Source organism: Pipistrellus kuhlii, unplaced genomic scaffold (assembly GCF_014108245.1).
Source record: "Pipistrellus kuhlii isolate mPipKuh1 unplaced genomic scaffold, mPipKuh1.p scaffold_m20_p_8, whole genome shotgun sequence".
Classification (NCBI taxonomy): domain Eukaryota; kingdom Metazoa; phylum Chordata; class Mammalia; order Chiroptera; family Vespertilionidae; genus Pipistrellus; species Pipistrellus kuhlii.
The window spans coordinates 28,036,569-28,053,338 of NW_023425584.1; the positions used below are offsets into that span (position 1 = coordinate 28,036,569).

A 16,770-nucleotide genomic window follows, 5' to 3' on the forward strand; every position below is an offset into this window, starting at 1 on the left:
TTCTCTTGCATCTGGGAGAGGGACTTCTTTTTATCCAGAAGGTTCTTCCTCAATCTCTTAGAGCACATGTGTCAAACACAAGGCCCGCGGGCCAAATCCGTCCCGCCATGCCTTGCAATGTGGCCCGCACCGCGCTGTCATCACTGCACTCCGCTGCGTTTCCATCACAATGACAGTTTATGACTGTTCAGTAAACCATTCGGCCCGCGATTTAGGCTGGATTTTAGATTTTGGCCCCTTCTCTGATTGAGTTCGACACCCCTATCTTAGAGGGTTAAGCACACTTCTCCATAGATGTCAGTCCCCCCAGGAAGTCTCCCTCAACCACTGGGAAGGCTGGATCCCGCCTGCCAAAATAGGCCTGCACAGAATGAAGGCTCTGCAAATAAATGTTAATGGGGTAAACACAAGCATGTGTCCCTCCCCCAGGTGGCTCTCGGGGACCCTAAGGCTGAGCACAAAATGGAACATCCTCTCCTCTCGGCATCTCGGAGGGGGTCCTGGCTGGGCTGCGACAGTTTGGATGGCCCTTTGCCTGTGAGCTTGCAGAATGTGCCCAAGGACCGAGAAAAGGCTTGCGTTAGGGTTTTCAAACCAATGTAGCTAATTAAAAAATAACTCGAACTGAAAACAAGTTCGGAAACAATTAGGATAATTAAAATATCACTACAGTACCTTAATTGAGACCAAGCAGTGAGCTTAAAGAATAAAATTAATTTTAAATTACATGTAACCTATAATTAATTGGCTTTTGAATTCCGTGTTTCCTGCTCAACAAATCTCTCTAAATTAATTCGTGTTGTTGTGGGTTTTTTTTTCTCTCTGAGAAAAGCTTTTGTAAAAAATATTTAAAAATTAATTGGACATGTATCATGTGTCGGTTGACACTAGTTCTTGGGCAGGAAAGATGACATTGACCTCCTGTGGGTATCTGCTCTGTGCTCGGCTCCGTGTCCTGTTTAAGTCCACGTAAGTCCTGCAGGTTATTGAGACAGAAGAGGCATGGGGGATGGGGTCAGCTTTGCTGAGTTACGGGGACTGCTGCATCCCAACATGAGGCATGTGCTCCGTGAGCAGAGGTTGGCGCACAGTCTCCGGAAATCATTAGCAGCTGTCCAAGGAGCTGGTCAGGGTTATCCCTGACACTCAGCTGGTCTCGCCCCTTCCCTCTGCACCTGCCCCAGTTCCCGGCACCTTATTAGAGCCTCTTCCACTCGCTATTCTGGTGCCTAATCGTTCCCTTTAGAAGTGGAGCCGCATGGCTCTGTCTGAGACCTGTGCTGGGTGCTTCTCATAAGTGTCACCTTTCAGGAGTGTCACCTGAGCCTGGGGGCTGCTGGGAAAGCGTACTGAGGCCGCATTTAAATGGAACCGACACACTCCTTTCACCATCCACCTCCCCTTTAAATCCCAGGGGTGCTGTTTTTCAAAACAAGACGGATCCCAGTGATTAAATAAACTCTGACAGCTTGATCTGTTACTGTTCTGTGAAGTTCATTTAAATAATTCACATACGTGTTTGAAGTATTCAGTCCCCGATAATTAATTTTAGCCTACTTGATTTTTATATGCAAATTGTTAAGGAAGTATGCATAGAGAGTTAAATAACTGATGATTTTTACTTAGTATTTTTGGTTGCAGTTTTTTGTTTGTTTTAGTAGTGCTAGCGTCTAGCATGGGGCAAGAGGGAGGTGACCTATAGTGCTAGCAGCCTAATGCTAGGATGACAGATGGCAAGGTTGCAGAAAGAAAATGGAACAGCCCACCATTCAGTTGACTCATGTGGGTGGTGGCTGCATTCAGAGGGGGTATGTAGAGGGCGCACTTGCCCAGAGCTGGCACCCCACCTTCTGGGGTGGTGTGTGAGCAGCCCAGCCGTGGCAGCACCAGGCCCCTGGCTGCCCCTGCTTTTTTACCCCTAATGCTCATTCTGCTGGAAGACCTTTCAGGAACATGGTGCATCTGGCTTTATATTTGTTGTGAGGTGAGGGCCACGGCAGCTTTTAAAAGGAGATCCTAGCTCTGATTGGTGTGGCTCAGTTGGTGTGGTGTGCACAGAAAGGTTGCTGGTTCGATTCCTGGTCAGCCCATGCCCAAGTTGCAAATTTGATCCCCGGTTGGGGTGTATGTGGGAGGTAATCAACCAATGTTTCTCTTTCAGGTCTCTTTCTCTCTTCCTCCCTCCCTCCATCACTTTCTCTTCTTTCCTTTCTTTAAAAATCAATGAAAACATTATTATTTTTTTTAAATGGAGATCCCAGGTGATCCTCTGCTGTTGGCTTGTGGTGGTAAGAGTTTGGGTCCTGGGGTCCCCCACCAGGTGTCAAATGCCCTCTGCTCCTCTCACCTTTATTTGTAAAATGGGGATATTAGCAGCAGCTACCTTCTTGGGTGTTGTGAGAATGAAATATGGTAATCCAATTAGAGGGCTTAGTTCACTGCCTGCATGTCAAAAGCACTGGGCAAGTGTTAACTATTGTTCTTGTTGTTATGGAGGCTTATTATTCACTCTGAGAACAAAAGACAGACACACTAAATTAACAAACATCTAAGATGTCTGTGCAAAGCACTTACATGTACAAGGTCTTTTCTAAGTACTTACAAATATTAACTCATTCAATCCTCGTGAGAACCAAAAGCAAAGGTAAGTGCAGTTATTACCCCATTTCACAGGAGAGACACCGAAGAAGGGAAAGGTTGGTAAGCAGCAGAGCCAGCATTCAAACTCAGAAACACGGGGCTGAGGGTCTGTGTTCTTCCCCGTGATGTCAGCTGACGAACACGCCTCAGGAATGTACTGTCCAGTGAGGCCCTGCAGGCCGCTGTGTGGACATGGCATGCTTGTGAAGTTGGCATGTTTGTGAAGAGGCTCCAATTGGGCCATAAAGCTTGTCACGTAGTACTGCAGGTTGTGGCACCGTCCTTCTAGACCAGCCTGTTAGTTCCATCTCTGAGCTATCTCCAGTGAAAACCCCCGAGTTAGCTGGCACCTGCCTGGGGAGCCTCGGCTGGCACCTGTGGCCTGGCTGTCAGTGGTCTGGCCCCAAGTTTCTTGAGATCCGTAAGTGTACTTCATCCTGAGGTGGTTTGCAGTGTCAGAAGGGGCAGCTAAGGGCCAGTGTGCTCCTCACTAATTGTCACGTGGTCATCAGTCTTCATTGTGGGTTCAAGCTTGGATGCGTCTTGGAAAGTAATCAAAGTTGGTTGGCCTGCCACCTGGATTGGTGGGTGGGAAGCAGGGCGGCCTGAGACACACCAGCATCCGGGCTTCCTGTATGGAAGTCCCCAGGACCAAGAGGGATCCACCCAGAGGACCGTGGGGCAGACCCAGAGTGCAGGCGGCAGCCCTCAGCGCAGGAGCTCAGAGCGAGTGCTCTTTCTAGGGGGCTCCAGGCGGCCTCTCTCTTCCCTGGCAGCTCATCTCCTCCTGCTGAGCTCCAGCGGGTTCCTTGGGAAGCAAGCTCTGCCAGGTGGCTCCCCTGGGACCAACCAGGACGCAGCCTTGTTGCAGACCTGACTGGCCTAACAACGCACCTGGCTTCTGTTTCCAGCGCCAAGGCTGCTGCGCAGAGGGCGCACCCTGAGCGGTGCAAGCGGCAGAAGTGCCTTTGGATGTTTGTGTTCAGGTCCCTGCAGACACTCCCAGCAGCCGTCTGAGGAAAATGGTGCTGAGGTTCTATTATAGGCCTGGGCCGGCTGAGGAACAGTGACTGGCTGTGTGCAGGGAGATGGTGAGGGTGAGGGACCCGAGGTGGAGGAAGGATGGCATTTCTCGCGGCAGTGTTGCTATCCCTGCTCTGGAGGCTGATTTGTTTAACCAGTTGTTTGGTGGAGAGGACATGGGGAGGCTCACCTCCCTGGCCCAGGAGGGCAGTCGTGAGAGAGCTACAGCCTCACGGGCCTCAGACCCTGGAGCCGGGAGTCGGCACAGCTGTTTTTGCTTTGCAGAGACTCCCCTGCAGTCACTTCTCTGCCTTGATGAGGAGCCACCGGAGCAGGTGGGGGTTGCTGAGGAGCTGGGGCCTGCTGCTCTGCCTGTTCTAGGAAGTGTGGCATTGTAGGAACTGCTGTCCTCGGAGACCCTTTCTCCAGTGGCTTGGTTGATTCAACTCTCTTCGCTGTCATTATTCCCATGCACAAAGCTCACTTACCAGTCAGATGGAGTATCTTATGATTGCCCAGACATGCTTCCCTTCTTTGGAGGATGTGGCCACCCGGCCTCGGGTGTCTTTTCTCTCTCTGCTTTTCAAAATCCTGCCCATCCTTCAAAATCCAATTCTCATATTAATGCTTCATTAATCCTTGCCCCAGAAATTGATCTCTGTTTTTCTCTCCGGCTCTGTTATCGCTTTACATGCCCGTCATGGCCCTTATCTAATTCTCCCTGCACAATAAATATTTATGGGGAAGCTTTCTCCCTCCCGATTGTACTGTAACTGCATGCGGCACGGAACTGTCTTGTGCTTCTGGAAGTTCTTCACAAAACTTGAAATAGGCTTATGTATGCATAGCGTCCATTGGATTGAACTGAAGGCCCTGAAGACACAAGAACAAAAAACTCTGTCCTCAAGGACTTTGTCTGTTGTGGGAAATAAGTAGAATTAGGCATGGATGAAGTCATAAAAAGCAATGGCAGACAAATAACCAAAGAGGGAAAATAGCTCTGGGTCCTTGGAGCATGTAGGATTTAGAGGATTTTAAAAGTAATTTCTGCCAACGACGAAGATGCGGCGGGTCCCCATGGCACAATGGAATCACTTTCCTGATGTGAAGAAAACATGTGCGGCAGACACAGAATTCCCCCGTGTCGGTTCCATTCCAATCTCCTCCAGCCTAAGAAAACAGCGCAGAGTGCACACGCATGGTGTGTTTGCATCCTACTCGTCTGTTTGAGTAGAAATAGAAATTAGACGTTCCCTGAAGGTCCTAACCGCCCGCTTCTGTTCCTTTTTGCCTCAGCCCTGGACGCGTCCAAGGACCCCTGCCTGAAGGTGAAGTGCAGCCCTCACAAGGTGTGTGTGACCCAGGACTACCAGACGGCCCTGTGTGTCAGCCGCAAGCACCTGCTTCCCAGGTAAGGCAGGAGGCCGGGGTGCTCTCCGCCTGGAGGGTCTGGGGGTGCGCCATCGCTGGCTGGGGGGCAGGAGGCAGAGGCAGAGCGGGTGTTTGTGCTGTGGTTTGATGTGGTATTTGGTACCTGGACTCCTGCTGTGGTTCTCAGACACAGATTTGCAAAGAATGTCAATATCTTTATTTCCTTTACATCCACTTTACTTGACTCTGAGCCCTTATCTGAGCAGAGGAACAGAAAACCCTTTCCCTCCTCCTAGAGTGACCCCAGGGCCCAGGAAGCTTGTAGCTAAGAAAACACTGGCGGGACCTTTAGTCTCCTGGATGCCACTGACATGACCACCAGGGACTGTCTGTGTCATGATCATATAGAATGTGGCATTTTTGTCTGGCCGGGTGCCCAGCATACCATTCCTTCTGAGAATGTATCTTGCTCTTCCCACAGGGGGCAGCGTCTGATAGTCTCTCTTCCCTAGCCCAGGGGACATCTCTGGGTCCTCAAAAGCCTTTGCCTTCCCACACCCACTCCCAGCATTATCCAGCCAAAGGCTTTTACAAATGACAGAAAGAGCCTTTGATTTCAGGCTACTTCTGCCTTCAGTCCTACAGAGTACTCACAACAAGAAAGCAGAGACATAGACCCAAAAAGCAGGCTTTTTTAGGAGTGGGGTTGGACATGTGGTGGGGGGAGACAGGTGATTTCAGTGCCTATGCCGCCCCTCTCTTCACACTGCCTGGACAGCAGAGAGGTGTGCAGCGGCCCAGGAGTTATGACTCCCGGTTCTAGGTTCAGCAATTTGTGAGGAAGATGTTTTAATTTCCCTCAACCCTCTCCTTGGTTTCCTCTGACCCTGCCTGAGGAGCTCTGTCCTCGGAAACAAGGTCCAGCAGGAGTGACACAAGAGCAGAGCCTCCCCATCATGGGCCTCTACAAACGTGGCGCCCGCAGCAGCGGGCTCAGCTGATGTCTATCCAACAGTAGTCGGCCTTTGTGTCTGTCGGACCTGGACGCTTTGCTGTTCCCTCAGGGAGGAGTGCTCCTCCTGGAAGTAAGGAGGTCTCACCCCAAAGCCCAAACATGTGCCAGCATTGAGCTCAGCACCACCATCCTTGAATTCTCCCAGGCAGTTTGCCAAGTGGGTGTTTATGTTTGTCTTCACTCTAAAAAATGAGAGAACTGAGGCAGAGAGAGGCATTGGCGATTTGCTTGTATACCTAGTGAGCAGCAGCCATAATTCAAACTGGGGCTGTCGAGCGCCACAGCTTGTTTATTATCACTTACTTTGTTGTTGGCCTCTCCATGGACCTGTCCTTGTTTACCCTCATTCATTGTCCTCCTACTCCATGCCTATTGTGTGCCAGGTTCGCGTTAGGCCCCTAGGCCAGAGAGGTCAATAAGAGACCCAGTTTCCACTCTCAATGAAAATCAATTTTGCTGTGGAATGGGATATAAAAAATAATTTTTTATTAGAAATTCCTTTTAAGACATACATACTCTGAGAAAATTATCCTAGAGTCTCCTGCCACACTTCTTTCTCTGAAGGAGGGATGATATGTCCCCTTTTGCTACAAATACCAAACACACTTTGGGCCAGTGCTCTGGGTTGTTGAGCCACCTGGCTGTGTGTGTGTGTGTGTGTGTACACATGTGTGTATGTGTGTGTGTATGTCTACATGTGTGTCTATATGTATATGTGTGTTTGTATGTGTATGTGTGCATGTGTGTGTATGTGTGGGGTGTGGAGAGCCCATTACCTGTTTCATCCTGGAATACAGCCCTTTCTGGAAGTTCCAGATAAGAGATTTTTAGTTTTGAGCTAAAATCTCTTTGAGACAGAGGCAGGAGTCTCATTGGCATTCAGGTATATCCAGGTGTAAATAGTGGTTTTCTGGGCACACCACGTGTCTGTGTTGGAAGCACCAGCACATTCTTGCTGTGTTGAAAGTGTAGTCCTCATCTCCCGCATCTCCTGGTGACCACAGACTTGCCCTGGCTAAAGCATGGATTTGGGGATGAGACCAATCTGGGCTCCATTCCAAGGTTGGCTGCTTCCTAGCCATGTGACCTTAATTACTTTACCTTTCTGAATCTGTACTTCCTCATCTGTGAAATGGGTTTAATGAAAGTATTTACTCCACCCCTCTTTTCTATTTGCTGGAATACATCCTCTAGTAAGTCTTGCAGAGAGGATTTATGGGCAGTAAATTTTACTAATCCTTGCATAGGGTATTTTGTGTGTATGTTTGTGTGAGAGTTCAATAAGGTAAAGATATACATAAAGTACATAAACTAGTGTCACATAATGATAATTATCTTCCAATTACTAAAACAGTTATGATTGATAGTTATTATTATCTGATTCATTCTGGAAGGTCAGCCAGAAAACTCCAAAGTTGCATGCTCACTTCAGGTGCCTTGCCCCTTCCCAGTCTGATTGGAAACCTGGAGATTTAGCTTGAGGATCCCAGTGTCCTTTCTGCTGCCCCTTTTGTGACTCACAGGAGGTAAGGACTAAGAAGATGACTCCATTTCTGATAACATTGCCTATTTGTCCATTGGAAAAACAGCCCAAAGAAGAGGCCGATTGAGGAGGCATGCCACTCCATTCATAGCATTTGGGAGGTGGCCTGAACCCGGAGGCCCTGCAATGGTGTTGGCTGTGGCTGTGAGTCTAGCTTCCCTCCTCTCCCCCTCAGAGCCTGAATGACTCTGCCCGCCATGTCAGCCAAATGCATACCTCTTCTTAGGGTCTTGGACACCTTCCCAGATGAAACATCTGTCTTTCCACATTATACTTCAGGGGTCCCCTCTGACCATAGAGACCATGTTGACAACTCTATCTATTCATCAATCAGGGAAGTAATCTTTCTCTCTGAGAAACATCTGTAGGCAATTCCACCAGCCAATCTGGCCTCTGCAGCAGCTCAAGAGGCAAATTCTGCCGCCAGACAGGCAGGAGTGCACACACACACAGAGAGGCGGCTGGACCAGCCGTGGGCTAATTATGAGGCTGCAGACTTTGCAAGCAGATTGAGATAAAAGGATGGTGAGCACATCAGGGAGAGAATTTCATTAGCTTTCCTAGCTGCTGGAGCTGGAGTGAGTGAAGCTAGCGGTTTGGTACACAGGTCTGTGACTACAGAACTCAGGGCAAGCAATTTGGGGGTGGTGCAAGCCAGGCAACCAGCCCTCCCACTTTCCCTCCCTCCCTCCGCTGTGGTTCTCTTTCTTTATCAGGGTTGTGTTTGGTTTTGTCTGGTTTCTCCTAGCGGCTTCAGCTAAACTCACATTCTCTTTGGAGACTTTTCTTTGGAAATTCTTTATTACATCTCTTCCTGCCATTAAGCTTGGGAAAGAGGGGTTCCTGGCAGTGTGCTTACCTTTCTAGTTCTCCAAAAGGGGCCGATCATGCACTAAAGAGCATTGTGAAGTCGGCTTGGAATCGGGAAACCTTCTCTTCAATGTTGTTTTTACAATATTGCAATTTTTTTTATAATTATAGATGATGCTTATTACAGAAAACATAGAAAAGTAAAAAGAAACAATAAATAAACCATGGTCATATAGTCTTAAAATAGGAATCAAGAAATTTCAACATATTTCCTTTCATTCATAGTTTTTGCCCAGTGGTTTGTTTCTGTCAAAGCTTGATTATCAGAGGGTGCCTATATAAAAATTCATATTGTTATTATTTAATTCTCATCAGTTAATATTTATAAATGAGTATTTCTATGTTTCTATTGATACAAACCAATGAATCATAAGAGAAAATACTATAAAACATTTAGAAGAAAACAAGAGTAGTAACCTCGGATTTGACAAAGGTTTCTTAAGTAAGACAAAAACCATGAACTGTAAATGCCAAAATAAAGCGATCAACAAATTAGATGTAATCAAAATTAAAAACTTTTACCCTCAAAAGACACTGCAATGAAATTAGAAAGATGAGACACACTGGGAGGAAATATTTGCGAAACATGTGTACAACAAAAGATCTGTGCCTAGAGTGTGCGAGGAAAGCATAGGTCCATTTAGAGACTCACTCATGAATGTCCATAGCAGCTTTATTTGCTGTAGCAAAGAGCTGGAAACAACCCAAATACCCATCAACAGATGAACGGATACACAAAATGTGGTCCCTCTATTATAATGGAACACTACTCAGCAATAAAAAGAAGTAGGCTATTGATACCTCTGGCAGCATGAATGAATGTCATAAGTGTGCTGAGCGAAAGGAGACAGACCAATTTTAAAAAGGAGTATATATCCTATGATTTCCATTTACAAGAAAGTCTAGAGAATGCAAGCTAATCTGTGGTGACAGGAAGCCTGCCATTGGCTGTCTGGGGTACCTACACATTCTCTAAGGCTTGATAATGGAAAATGGGTCCTTAGGGAGACAGTTAGATCAAACTCTGGTCTTCGCTGCCAAAGATCCCCCTGGAAAATGGGTTTGTTTGGGGAAGAAGAGTTTTTAACACAGCCATATGTTATTTTTACTGACTTAAGTTTAAAAAAATATTCTCCCGGGTCTTCTTAAATAAAATACCCTTGCAAGGGACAGACGGGTGGACAGAAAGTCACTTGACCTGCAGAGGGCTCTGCTCTTGGGGATTTGCTGCCAGTCGGGATGGCTAGGTCTGATTTATTGTTCTGTGGTAAAGAGATGGGGGTGGGGGGTGGGGGGGGGCTTCTCCCTACAGAGCGCTAGACATTGATTTTACCTCTCTGTTGCCATTGATTTTTATTTGGAGAATAGAAAATTGAAGCATTTGTTGTAAGCCTTCAGAACAAGCCATATTCTCAAATTCTCCAAATACATATAGTGAATAGAGGGAAAGGATGTTGGGATGGGACTTCCAATATCTGAGTGTACACTGGAAAGCCTTCTGGGAACAGCAGGAACTGACCTGTTTTTAAATAAGGAGCCAGAGTCTCCGAGGGCTGGGCCTCTGTAACGGAATGGCTCTTTATCTCCACTTTCTAATTATCTGGAATAACAACGAGTTCTCCGCACCAGCAAAGAATTCCGATTCACTGGAGGTTGGTGGTATAGTAGACCACGCTGAGCCCCTTCTGTCTTTTATGTGAACTTGAAAAAAAAGAATCAAAGTGTTTGAGGTCAGAGAGAAGTACATCACAGGATGTGCCTCCAATACCAAACTCTCAGAGGATATTTGAAAGGGTGATGGCTATTTCATCTCAGTTTTGTTTTACAACAGAGCACTGCCTCCTGCTTTGGCAGCTTTGAATGGGCTGATTATACATACACATATCTGTCTCGGTGTGGAAAACACATGGCCACGTGCAAGGTGGCTGATTCTGAGGTGCCTGGATGGCTTTCTGGTGCTTCACAGCTCAAGGCATTGGTAATGACCCTCAGTGTGGTCGCGGGCCAGCACCTCCTAGTGAGGTTTTATAATTTTGTAGTTCCCACCCTTTCTCCAGGGGGCTCATGCATTGCCTTGTATTCTGCTAACCTCTGTGAATCTTCATCTGCCGTGCTGTGAGTCCGAGTGCTGATGAGGGCATGGTGCTATTCCTAGGCTGTGTGTGGAGGTTCAGATTGGGGTTGGACCCCACTTTTGAATCAATCACCTTGATAAGCAGAAAAATCATCACTGTGGTCTCTTTTACCAATACCTGCCCCTGGGCACCGTGGGAAACAAAGGGAGGGTAGGTAGGTGATTAAGAGATGCCACTTATGGACCACCCACCGTGTTAGGCACACATGGCAGGAGGGGCCTTCTGACTTTCCACAGCTGTTAGGTCTGCATTATGATCCCCATTTTTTTTCAGCTGAGGCTATTGAGGTCTTTAAAACACTCCTGGGTGCACAGGACAGGTAAAGGGCAGATCTGAAACCAAAATGGAGGCATGGCACTAGCCTCCCTGCCTTTGGGAGTCCTGGGCACGGGCTCTCACTGGCTGGATTAGTGTTCCCTGCCCTGCCGAAGCGCACCCCCCCCCCCCCCCCCCCGCCCCTGGCCACGGGGCTCCTGGTTCCAGGGCGCCACTGCACACAGGCCTGGGCCCCTCCCACCAGCTCCTGCTCCTGAGGGAACAGTGGGAGGGGGCCTGGGTAGTAAACCTGTTTCCTCCTTTCTGAACCAAAGCAATAATTCTGGGTTCATTATTCCCCCTTGAGGGTGTTTTTTTCTTTTTAAAGCAACCATTCAAATCACATGTCACTTAAATACAGAGTGTTTAATTACGTTCAACTGCAACTTTATTTTTTTAAACAAGGAAGCGCTATATGGATCTGCCTGCAAGGACCCAGCTGCTACTGGGGCTTCACTCAGCAGGTTTTCTTAACTCCAGCAAGCCGTTGCTTTCGCTGTTCCTTTGTTTTTTCTGAAACTGAGGGTATTGATTAGAGAATCTTGATGACAAGAGCAGCAGAGAGTAAAAAGCAATTCATAATGGTGATCGGAATAATTATGTGGAATTTTTAGCCCCGTGGAGCAGGCGCAGAGTGAGAGGCAGATCCCACATTGAGAGGCAAACTTATTAGGCAAGTTTTGAAAAATATATCAAAATCATGCCTGCCGGTAAAATTTACCAGACCCATATCTTGCCTGCCTTGTTTTTCTTTTTCTTTTTTTTTTTCCTTTTTTTTATTTAAAAACAAACAATCAGACAAACAAAAACTGAGGTCTCTCAGTAAGTCTAATGGCTTTTGCCCAACTGGGCAGTTTCTGGGGGTGGCTCCCCAGGACCGAGCCTCGGCCCTCCCTGCACCCTCTCCTGCAGCCCTCCAGGCTGTCATCGCCCCCTCCCAGGCTGCACTGCTGAAGAAGGCCCCCACAGAGGGGTTCCCATTTCCAGTGCACCCCAGAGGACTGGACCATTGTCTTTTTGTGAGCCATGTTCTATCTGCAGGAGGTTGAGTTGTTGTGATGGGATTCCCAGAACGTACGTGTGCCCAGGTGCCGGGGTGCAGGGAGCTAGAACACCAGGTGTCTGGGGGCTTTGAGTGGCTGCTTCCAGGGCCTGGGACTGACTTGGCACCCTCCCTTGATCTCTGGAAAGCACTGAGTATGGGCCCTGCTCAGTGGTTCTGGCCACAGTGATAGGGCTGCTGTTTCTGTTTGTAAATGTCTTGCATATGAAGGGATGTAAGAGGCATCAGGTTTCAGTGGATTAGGAAGAAGAGGTTGAGGTGGGTGTGCCAGTTTTGAAGAGAATCACTAGGGTGATTCCCATCAGGGCTCAGGGCAGGCTGGGCGGCACACGGGTGTGGTTATTCTGTTAGCACACCCATCCCTGAGCGGTAAGAAACAGGCAAGCTCAAGCCTCCCTGCAACTAACTCACTGAAGAGTGTGAGGCGCTTACACATTCGGGGAGGAAGTGGAGCATCCGAGGTCCAGGTGCAGTAAGGCCCGTGGGGCCTCGAAACACATCATCATCTTTTACTAAAGTGATCAGATTGTATTCTCCCTCTTTCACTGACTTCCAGTTTAATTTTTCGAAACCTCTTTCCTTGGCCTTTGTTATGAATAAGTCTACTGTGGCCTGCTTGCTGCTCTGCCTAAACTCATTAAGATCCCAACACTCAGGGTTTCATTTTATATCAGATTAATTCAACCACTGAACCGTGAAAGGCATTCTTTATGGGGAAAAGGCACCGCAGTAGGGCCCATTTGGGGCACTGACCAGGCGGGTTCTGGGGCCAGAACATGGATTCAGGATGATTTAGACGGACATCCAAGGCTATCTTTAGAGTGCTTTTGTTTTAAATGGAATGTTCTTAAACCAATGTCCTGCCTTTAATGTTCCTCCTAGAGAGAGTGGGCAGAGGGCAAGGCCTTCAGACACACGAACAGCAGAGATGAAAGTTAATTAGTTTGGGGACCTTGGTACCGTTCCGAGGCATTCTCTTAAATGACAGTGTCCGTGGGCACACACTGAAAGGGATGTGGCTCTTTACTGAGGAGCGAGAGGCCTCCTCCGGCTGCCTCGGCCGGGACTCTGCCTCAGCTGGAGGGGCTGGTGTGTCCTGCTGCCTGACTGGGACCTTGTCTCTCTGCCCGCCCTCTCTGTGTGCTAAGGGACTGGACACATCTAAAGAACACATCTAGGGCCACAGGCATGGCCTTATTGGTGACAAGTTGTCAGCTGTTTCATTGACCCCTGAATCTCTCGGAGCTGAAGGTCTGTGTTGCTCAGAATACCGCAGAGTGGCCTGTGAATCTGCCTTCAGGAGGAGGAAGGGGAAGGACACATGCTGGGCACTGCTCTCCTGGCCACGGACACAGTGTTCCACTGCTCCCCGCAGTGCCTCTGAGGCCGGCTAAATCCCTCTCCTGCTCCATGAAGGACACTTGCAGCCTCCAGGTCTCCTCTCTGAGCCTCACGCCTCTACCCTGTGGCCATGGGGCTGGCCCTTCCTGCCCTTCAGACTAAGACATAACAGGTCTGCTTGTAGCCAGAACAGGACTGCTCAGCCAGCAGTGGAACTCTGTGTCCCATGGCCAGGAGATAGGTGCCCAGCATGTTCCTTTCCCCTCCTCCTCCTGAAGGCAGGTTCAAGGTCATTCTGAGCAACACAGACCTTCAACTCGGAGAGATTCAGCGGTCAGTTAAACCAATGACAACTTGTCTGGGAGGGCAGCAGCCAGAATTCTTATGGGCCCATCTTCTCTGTCCTGGGGGAACCCCGGTGCAGAGGGGCTGGGTGATGAGCCGCCCTCCCCCTTGGGCCTCGCAGCTGCTGTGCCCCGTGTGTGAGTATACCTGAGGAATATACCTGCAAACTGACCAGAACATGCGGAGGTGACATTTGATGTCCTACTAATCTATTTCTTCTCCGACTTAAGCACTTTCCCCATGTGCCTTTTTACGCCCACTTCTGTGATGGGGCAGGTTGGTGAGCTGCTCTCACCGGCTCTGTTGCTTGCTTACGGACCTTCAGCGGGATATCCAAACACTGCCTCAGAGCAGCTCCCAGAGCATGCCGAGTGGGCATCTGCAGATGGGGGTTGGGAAGTGGAGCGGTGCTCCCTGCCGGGTGCTGCTGATGGGCGCATACGATGGCACAGCATTTCTGGTGGGCCTCATTGGCACCATGACTCCATTTTGGAGAATCTGTTCCAGGGGCGTGAATACCGATGCTCAGAAAGACTGATATGCCAGGACGTTCAGTGCACTTGACCCACTACTAAGAAATGGGAGCTCCCTCCACAGGACACAGCCACAGGAGGACGCCTGCACAGATCACAGCGTGCCTTCTGTAGAGCCCCCTCCTTGGGGGCTAGGCTTGGGCTCCCAGCCCTGGGCGAGTCAGCGCCCTTATGTTGAGTCAGAAAGTTTTTTCTGTGGGTAACTTCTACACAGTGGTCCTTGGCCTGGTCCAGAAAGGCACAGAAGGGAGCAGGAGCTTCTCTCCTCCAACACTGAGTGTGAAGGAAGAGTCCTGAGCAGGGAAGAGGCAGGATGCAATGTGGCTACACTGCCCTCTGCACTGCTGCTGCTGACAGGCCCAGGGTTGATGGCTTGTGGGTGTTGGTTTCAGCTGCATTTCCATGTCTCTGGACCTGTCCTGGGAGCAGCATTGTCCCCACGCTGTCTGTGTGCTTCTGCTTCACATTGCTGGCTTGTCTCCCTAGGAGAGATCGTGTGCAGCCTTCCCAGAGTGGGTGCTTTGCTGCTGGGGACTAGAAAACAAGTGTGGCTCTTTTTCCTCTCGTGCACACATCCCATAATAATTAATTGACCCCCAGCCATGCAAGCACATGTTTTCTCAGATTATAGCAGCCGAGCCCCCGGTGGACAGGCATGTGCTGGCCCTCAGCCCCCTGTGTGCACCTGAGCTTACACACAATTAGCCGGAGGCTGTGTTAGCAAAACCCTCGGTCTTCCAGCCCTCCTGGGAAGAGGCAGGGATATGAATACTCCAGAGGGAGGCAAGCTGAAATTCTTAGTGTTGGGCTTGCTTGATTATCATTTGCTTTTTTCCTCAATTAGCATGTCTATTGTTAATTCTTTCAAGGTCTCTGGGTTACAAAGGGACTTTCTTTCTTGAGCTAGAAAACAAAGATGAAGCAAGAAACCAATCAGGGATGCCAGAGATCAGTGGGCAATAGTAACAGTGTCTTTCCTGGCTTGTTATAGGAAGTAACGGAGTTTAAAACAGAGTACACTGCTTTCCATTATCCTCAGGGGATAAAAAAGGAAGTTCCACCGTTCACCGGCATTTCCCTAATAGCTTGCTATTACACTGCTGGCTGGGCACTTTCCCTTAACAAAGCGGAATTCTAGCTGGTGTGTGTGTGCGCAGACTGTTTTCACGTGTGGCCCCAGTGGCCAGGCTCGTTCCACCAGCTGAACTTTGGGAGCCTCTGGTGCCACTGGCCTGATCTGTCACTCTCTTAATGGAAGGTGACTTCGAAGGGCACAGAGTCTCCAACCAGTTAGTGGAATTTACATAATCACATCAGCCTGCTAATCTTCATGGGCTGGTCAGGGACCACGGAGAGCTTTGTGAGTTGAGGCTAGAAGTCAGTTTGGGTAGGATCCCTGGACATATATATATCTCATTTCAAGTATAAGGAAACCTGGATTCAGGTAATGTTCAGAAATGCGTGCGACACTGAAGAGCTAGGTCTGTGGTCTGGCAAGTTCGTCTTCTTGTCCTTTGCCACATAGCTTTTCAATGTAAAATGGTTTAGGGCAGTGGTCGGCAAACTCATTAGTCAACAGAGCCAAATATCAACAGGACAACAATTGAAATTTCTTTTGAGAGCCAAAGTTTTTACACTTAAACTTCTTTTAAGGCCACTTCTTCAAAATAGACTCGCCCAGGCTGTGGTATTTTGTGGAAGAGCCACACTCAAGGGGCCAAAGAGTGGCATGTGGCTTGTGAGCCGCAGTTTGCCAACCACGGGTTTAGGGGGTCCTGAAATTAATAGCAGACCTCTTGCCATGTAGAGATTTTCTTGGATAACTTTACCATCTATCAGAATTCCTGGTATCTCAATATGTGAATACAAATAAAAACAGTTTAGGTAACATCTACCCTGAATAAATTCAGCCACTCAGAGTAATATGATCATATACAATCAATAATTGTTCTATGCAATGAAGATCATAGGAAACACACTTTATACATTGCTACTAGCATTATTTTGCATTCTTTACCTAATTTCTGGCACATAATAGGCATGTAATACATGTTTGTTGAAACACAGAGATTATCTCTAGAATCCTAACCACATTTGGATTATTTAGACGTTCTGTTTTGATAGCTTTACTTAAACAGACCCTCAAAATATAGTTACATGGAAATTTAGTCACAATTGGTTGATCTGACCCCTCTGTCTTCAATGAAACCTGTGAGGTTTGGTTGGAGAGCTCTTCTCTGGGTGGACTCCCTTCTTTCCAGCCCCGTTCCTGTGCCACCCACTTTCTTCTGTTCCACCCACTGTGGTCATAAGCACCACAGGAGAAACAGGGCCTGGCACACCGCTGTGGGTGGGGTGACATGAATATCTTTAAAAATTCTGAAAATGCATTTTTTATTAGACTTTAATAAATGAGTCCAGCAATATGTGGCCGTAAGAGAGTTAAATGATAGAGACACACAGCATCACAAAGCGGAAGTTCCCTTTCTCAGAGCCTCAGTGCTGCTTCACCGAGAGTGCCTTCCATGCTTGGTGAGTGCCTTCTTTATCCTTTCCAGCTCATTACACATGTGCAC

The 16,770-nt window shown here is 48.3% G+C and overlaps 1 protein-coding gene across 2 annotated transcripts in view; it reads left to right on the plus strand.

Annotated features, from left to right (window-relative positions):
• Nucleotides 1-16,770, plus strand: part of SPOCK1 (SPARC (osteonectin), cwcv and kazal like domains proteoglycan 1) — a 430,304-nt gene that overhangs the window by 295,003 nt on the left and 118,531 nt on the right. For both annotated transcript variants that reach the window (XM_036424283.2, XM_036424282.2), the window contains one exon: nucleotides 4,960-5,074. In XM_036424283.2, the coding sequence (XP_036280176.1) occupies nucleotides 4,960-5,074 (115 nt within the window). The remainder of the gene's footprint in view (nucleotides 1-4,959; nucleotides 5,075-16,770) is intronic.